At 35.3% G+C, this 7,500-nt stretch overlaps 1 protein-coding gene across 2 annotated transcripts in view; it reads left to right on the top strand.

The window, feature by feature from the left end:
- LOC122256332 (retinoid-inducible serine carboxypeptidase) overlaps positions 1-6,879 on the top strand; it is a 60,828-nt gene extending 53,949 nt beyond the window's left edge. The window contains exons 4-11 of one of the 2 annotated variants that reach the window (XM_043020947.2): positions 140-229; positions 867-977; positions 1,257-1,494; positions 1,974-2,288; positions 2,433-2,606; positions 2,852-2,929; positions 3,658-3,815; positions 3,982-6,879. In XM_043020947.2, the coding sequence (XP_042876881.2) occupies positions 140-229; positions 867-977; positions 1,257-1,494; positions 1,974-2,288; positions 2,433-2,606; positions 2,852-2,929; positions 3,658-3,815; positions 3,982-4,050 (1,233 nt within the window). In that variant the 3' untranslated portion in view covers positions 4,051-6,879. The remainder of the gene's footprint in view (positions 1-139; positions 230-866; positions 978-1,256; positions 1,495-1,973; positions 2,289-2,432; positions 2,607-2,851; positions 2,930-3,657; positions 3,816-3,981) is intronic. The other variant, XM_043020948.2, reaches the window with a different exon arrangement.
- Positions 6,880-7,500: the final 621 nt, after the last annotated feature.

The following is a 7,500-nucleotide window of genomic DNA, read 5'->3' as shown; positions in this document are numbered from 1 at the left end:
TACATAACATCTTACGTACTTCTTATATTATCCCTCAATATCTGGTCCTAAATAGTCATTATAATATCTCAAAATCAATGATGAATGAAGAAGCGTCAGGATAATAAGGTTTGACAATACAATTTTTCTTCTTCTTTAGGTTCCAGAATTCCAAGGCGTTCCGATCTATGTCTTCTCCGAGTCGTATGGCGGGAAAATGGCCGCCAAATTTGCGCTGTCTCTGAATAAGGCAAGGAGAAATAGCACGACGTTTTGATGAGAATGACATGCATGACACATTCACACAAGTATGCATGTCACATTCACACAAACATGCATGCTGTGTTCACAGAAACATGCATGCCACATTCATGCAAACATGCAAGCCACATTTACACAAACATCCATGGCACATTCACACACATGCATGCCACACACACACACACATGCATGCCACATTCACACACGCATGCATGCCACACACACACACATGCATGCCACATTCACACACACATGCATGCCACATTCACACACACATGCATGCCACATTCACACACACATGCATGCCACATTCACACACACATGCATGCCACACACACACACACACATGCATGCCACATTCACACACACATGCATGCCACATTCACACACACATGCATGCCACATTCACACACACATGCATGCCACATTCACACACACATGCATGCCACACACACGCAGCCATGATTGTTGCTGGTAACCTTCACATTTTTCTCCAACTGTTGTGTAGTTATTTTGTAAATGAAGTAAGAAAGACTTAAAAATGTTTTTTATATGTAAAATGGTATAATAGGAACTTTTCTCCACAAAACATGCAAACTGTTAACTTTTTATTTTTGTGCATACAGGCTATACAGCAGAAGAAGATCACCTGTCAGTTGGCCGGAGTTGCCCTTGGGGATTCGTGGGTCTCCCCTGTGGATGCGGTTCTTTCTTGGGGCCCTTACTTGCACTCAGTGGTAAGAGTTTGGTTTTGATGGAGTATTCTGTGGTGGACAGATTTCCAAGTGAAAGTTTTTTGCTGATATTTTTTCCAGTTATGAATGAAGGATGCCATTCAGGTTTGTTTTTTTTTCTTCTTCTTCTTCTTTTATTCTTCCTCCTCCTCCTCTTCCTCCTCCTCCTCCTCCTCCTCTTCCTCCTCCTCCTCCTCCTCCTCCTCCTCCTCCTCCTCCTCTTCCTCCTCCTCTATGCATCATTTGAAAAACAATAACTTAATCCCATGACATTGCTTTCAGTCTCTTGTTGATTCTATTGGGCTGAAAAAGGTCAATAGCAAAGCACAAGAAGTTGCCAATGCAGTGAAGGCTGGGAAATTGGGAGATGCAACAAAGCTCTGGTCAGAAGCCGAGGAAGTGGTGGAGAATGTGACCAACGGCGTGAATTTCTACAACATTCTCAACCATGACAAAGACGACACTAGAAACAACCGCCTCAGCCATCAGAGGGAACACACATTTACATCACCTCATATTGGTAAGAGATCATTCAAGATTTTTAGTATCTAGCTATTCAAAGGAAACTGAAGTACAAATACAAAACTCTCTGGAAGGTCTTTTCATACCGACTGAGGTATTAATTTTACTTGAGGTGATTTTACTTGAGCTGTCACTTTGTATGGGTCACTACGAAAAAAGGCTATTTTGCTAAATTTAGAATATAATTTGATACGACTTTGAGAACATTGTAAGATTTTGCAGTGCATTATATAATCCCTTTGCAGGTTGATATGTCTGGGAGTTCATATAACATTTCCAGTTTATTTGCAGTGGGCTTCAACTCTATTTTAAGTTATATTAACTGAAGTTTAATTTCAAACTTTTTCCCTTTGTATTTCTAACATATTTTATATTGATTTATTTATATATATGTTATATTTTACTATATATGCTTTAAACTAGTACCATTTCATTCATCTGATAAATGAACTTTCTTATCTGATCTTTATTTCAAAGTGCATGAAGGCAAACATTGGAAAAAGTCAAAAAAAGACAGTCACAGAGTGAGCAAAAAGCACAAAGGCCATCAAAATCACATCCACAGAAGAAGCACCAGTGAAGACAGAGGTAAACGCAGAAATGACAGGCAAAAGAAATCAAAGAGCAAAGGCCAAAGAAAACATGAGAATGATATTAGAGATCATGTGCGAGGAAAAGAAAGCAGGCACCGTGATAATAGACATTATATAAAACATGTCATTTATAGGGAGGAGGAGAAAAAACATAGGAAACCCCACAGGAAACCACACATTTCTTTACCACATCATTTAGGTGAGTCAACAGTAGCTAGAAGAACCAGAGTGAATATCAGATGATTATGGTCACTGCAGGTAAGCCATTTTCCTCTCCATGTAGATTTTAATTTGTTCATCCCCTAGTGGACGATTTGCTCACGTAATTTCCATACTTCCGCAGAGCTACTGTATAAGCGTCACGTTGAAGCAGTGTCCGGGGCATTGGACAAGTTTATGAACGGGCCAGTGCGTGACAAGCTGAAGGTCATCCCAAAAAATGTGACATGGGGCGGACAGTCAGGAAAGGTTTTTGAAGCTTTGTCAGATGACTTCATGACATCAGCTGTTCAGAATGGTTTGTGATATTTTTTAAGTTAACTAAATTTTAGTAGGAGTTATATCCATCCTGACATTTGGTAAAAAATAGAAAATCTGTAGTAAGAAATTGGTTGTCCATACTGTGTCAATAAGTCTAATTTAATTTGTTGATCATACTTCAGGTGGAGACTTAACTGGATATTTTTCTTATGATTTTCATTATTGTTATCACTGCTACCAGTCTCTTCTGTTTTATACATGAATGATTGTTATCTTTTACAGTGGAAATGCTGCTGAATACAACAACCATGGCTGTGGTTGTCTACAATGGCCAGCTTGATCTCATAGTTGATACACCTGGTAAACCAAGATCTGTTTTGACTTATTTTATTTAATGGAAAATAGTTTTTTGATAAATTGATGCAAGTCTGGGTGGTCCAACTTCTTTGAGACTTTAACATAGGTGAAGGGCCACAAACTTATTTGTATTTAAAGTGTAAGATTTAAGACCTATGATAAAGTTTGAAAAAAAATAAGTGGTAAAAGTGATCCAGGAGGGCCTGCTCCTATGCATATCTTCAGAGTTGCAGATATTTTTATGCTTTTTTATAGAATTAATCAGTATGTTGATATGAGTGGTGAATGCTATAAGTAATATTAGTGATGTAAGCTTGTCGTTGGAACACCGTAATACATGTAATTATTAGCATATAAGGAAATACTATCCATACATGACATTTAAAAAATAGGATGGAGTTAGTTTCACTATTTTTCATACTTCTTTGTGATAGATAATTGAAGTTATGTATATATGTATATATATATATATATATATATATATATATATATATATATATATATATATATATGTATATATATATATATATATATATATATATATATATATATATATATATATATATATATATATATATATATATATATATATATATATATATATATATATAGATGTATATATAGATGAATATATGTATTTTTTAATAAATGTTATAAATTCTAGATACTCACCATCTCTGAGAACTTCCTCATTCTTCATTCTTTGTCTTATTTTTTTTTCCAAAATGCAGGTGTAGAGAAGTGGGTTGAGGGCATGAATTGGGCAGGAACCAGCCACTGGATTAGTGCCACAAGGAAACCAATCGAGTCTTCAGCTGGAGCAACAGAAGCCTTTTCCAAGAATTTCAAGAATTTCACATTCTATTGGATCCTCAAAGCTGGACATATGGTATGATGATATTATTGTTGTTGTTGTTGTTATTATTGTTAATGTTGCATTTAATGATACTTTTTAATACAAGCATATAAAAAAGTGGTAAATGTGTATTCTTGAACTATTAAAGTATATGGTTTACAGTTGGCCTAAAACACATAATTCTGTATTTTTCTTCCAGGTTCCAGCAGATGCTAGTGATATTGCAAGGAAGGTGATGAAGGAAATTGTAGGTGTCAAGGATCATTAAATTCTTTTTGTATGCAAAAGATTTAATGTTGGTTCTTGAGTATTCATGATGAAGAAAAATCTATCTAGTCCTAGGACATCCATGTAAGAAACCAAGAATGAAATTGAGAGATTGTAATGATACTTGGGGGGAAAAGAGTGTTTGTCACTGGGTGTAGTATATTTTAGAGTAACATCAAGTTTACTTATTTGCATGATTTTGTGGAAAAAAAGTAAGAGAGATTATTTGCTCTCTCTCTCTCTCTCTCTCTCTCTCTCTCTCTCTCTCTCTCTCTCTCTCTCTCTCTCTCTCTCTCTCTCTCTCTCTCTCTCTCTCTCTCTCTCTCACTCACACACACTCACACTCTCACACACACACACACACACACACACACACACACACACACACACACACACACACACACACACACACACACACACACACACACACACACACACACACACAAATATATCCATCCATATACGCTTTCCCTCTTCTTCTTGTCTATAATATCATTTTTGTTAAACTTGATGATCAATACATGGAAATAGTAAGGTGTTCCATAAAGGACTGCAACTATAAGTCCATATAATATGCCAATAAAGATAGTATGTATGATTTACTGATTATAGTTACAAATACTGGGAGAAACCCAGTAGAGTATTAATGTTATATTCAGTTAGGATACTTAGTAAGAGTAGGTCATTCAAGTCACAAAACGTCCATAATCCAGAGTTCGTTCTACAGTGCCCTCCTACCTCCTTATCCATGTTTTTAATAATTGGTACTGTTAATAGAATGAAAGAACTTACACTTTTATTTCTCTTTTCTAAAAGTAGATATGAAGACTTGTCTTGAATGACAAATTGATAATTTCGATATGTGTGACTTTCCTGTTCCCTCTCCTTGCCTTCCTCTGCTACACTTAAGCTTTCCCACCATGATAATTAACCCTCATCTGTTTGGAAATTACTGTATTATATTATATAATTTTCATTTTATACTGCTCAAATTAGATTACTGTTAATAATCAGTCAAGCTAATCAGTGTTTTGTTTATTTGTCTTTTTACTTTCCTTCCATGTTCAAGTTCACCTCTCAGTATTGCCAATATGGGAACAGTTTTGATTCTTGTACCCAAAATACAAGGCACTCTGTGGTAAACATGAGAGTGGAAGGAACTTGAATTGTTAGTATTTTATCTTGTGTCTTATACAGTTTGCCAAAAACTACCATTTTTGCTTCTTTTCTAATTGATGTTAGTCAAATCAGATATTGGACTTCCTCCTCAATAAGTTAACTGACATTACAAATTGTGAAATAGATTTACATATTTTTATAACATGGTTTTTGGCTGTAAAGCCTTTTAATGCAAAATGCTCAAGAATAACTTAAATTATATTTTACTTACTCTACTTCACTGATATTTAAAAATGTTGTGATATTAAGACTTATATCTAGGAATACCTCTTGCACTTTGTACACTTGGGAGATGAAACTGATGTGCCTTTAGTGTGCAGTGCAACATATTTTCTGAACCATGTGCTATAGTATCACCATATAATTATCTTGCTCTCCCTTGTCAAGTGTCGTCATTAAATACTACTATTAATGCCTTCTCCACGTCCTTCCATATTATTTATTTTCATATTTGTTCAAATACACTTTTTTTGAGTAATGGTACTCAGTCAGGTTTCCTTATGAAGTACTGTGTGGGCATTATGTTTCTTTTTATTTCAGAAAGCCAGATATGATATTAGATACTAAATATTTCAGAATTATATTCTCCTTCTAACCTTCACTTAGAGGAACGGGTGTTTTTATTATGAATATAACTGATTGCTTCTAAAAATGGCCATGATTATTCTGTTATCTAATTGTTAAGTTTATGGTAATTTTTGTGTTTGGTTTGATTAGTTGATTTGCCAGGAGAGAAACATAAAGATAGTCACAAAAATAGTTGTATCACCAAAATTTAGATAAGTTATTTAGAGAGTATCCAGTTTTCAGTTGTCATAATTAGATACTGTATGTGTGATTTGATTAATGCAGTAAACCCTCATTTATCAGCACATCAAAAGGTTCCAGTTAGGCAGCACATCCAAATTTTAAGTGTGAGAAAGAAAACCTGTCGGCACATATGTGTGTAAGAATGCTTTATATCCAGATTTCTCCATAATTACCCTGGCTAATTTTATAACTGCTCAGCAGAGAATAATTTGTACAACAAGAGTGACTGCAGAAAGAAAATACTGTCTTTCTTAATCAGAGTCTCATTCTTAACCCATTGGTGGCAGTATTAAATAAATATTTGTGCAGTAGGATGGCTGGTTTACATGTCTGGCACGGTGCCATCCGCGTGTATGACCAACTTTGCTGTTGCAACAAATCATGCCATCCGCTGCCAATGGGTTAACAAGGGTTTGTTGTATAAGGGAAAACCTTATAGTTCATTTGAAACATGTTAATTCATGTGAAACGAAATAAGTCAGTTACAATTTAGTCACATTTGTGTCTCATCTTTAGCTAGATTTCTCTCTCTAATTCTGTGACAGTCATTGAAAGTGTGATATTTGTAAAAGGGTTTGTATCTTAGGCACAAAAGATAAGCAGTGATAACCAAGGAAAGGATAGCATGTTTTTATATAACTAAATTCAAAGGTGCTGTCATTTATGATGATATAGCAATGTATATTGGAAATAAACTTTACTTTTGTGATTGACTTAGATTTTTAAAATCTTTAGACTTGACCTTTTACTTGTATAAAAGCATGGGAATGTTATCTACTGGTGCTATGAATTTAAGGGTTCGGATATGTATGCTAGCTGAATATACTTAGTAAAATGATTAGATTCTTGTTTTATATACCTATGATACTATTGTACTAAATTTCTTTGTGCTGACCTTATTGTTTATATTCACATTCTTATATTGCATTTTTTTTCCTCTCTCTTCTCTAACTCTATCCACCCCTTCACTTTTTTTCTTTATATCTCTCTTTCACAATCTATTTCTCTCTTTTTTTCTCCTTTTCTTTTTTATTCTAATTTATTCTTCCTAGCATCTATTTCATCTCTATCATTGTTCTTTTCTTTTCCTTCCTTTTCATCATCATCATTATCTTATTATTACTTTCATTTTTCTTCCTCTTCTTCCTCATTCCCTTCCTCCGTCTCTTGTCTTCTCTTCTTCTCTTCATGATTCTTCTTCCATTTCTCTTCCTCTTCCTCTTCTTCCTCTTTTTCCTCTTCTTCTTCTACCTCTTCTTCCTCATCCTCATTCTCCTCTTCTTCTTCCTTTTCCTCCTCTTCCTCCTCCTCTTCTTCTCCTCCTTCTTCTTCTTCCTCTTCCTCCTCTTTTTCTTCCTCTTCCTCCTCCTCTTCCTCCTTCTCCTCTTCCTCTTCTTCCTCCTCCTCCTCCTCCTCCTCCTCCTCCTCCTCCTCCTCCTCCTCCTCCTCCTCCTCCTCCTCC

The sequence above is a fragment of the Penaeus japonicus genome, unplaced genomic scaffold (assembly GCF_977035675.1).
Source record: "Penaeus japonicus unplaced genomic scaffold, GWHDUDI00000001_assembly GWHDUDI00000021, whole genome shotgun sequence".
Classification (NCBI taxonomy): domain Eukaryota; kingdom Metazoa; phylum Arthropoda; class Malacostraca; order Decapoda; family Penaeidae; genus Penaeus; species Penaeus japonicus.
Note: the sequence above shows the minus strand (reverse complement) of the source record. Positions and strands in the feature narration are given on the sequence as shown.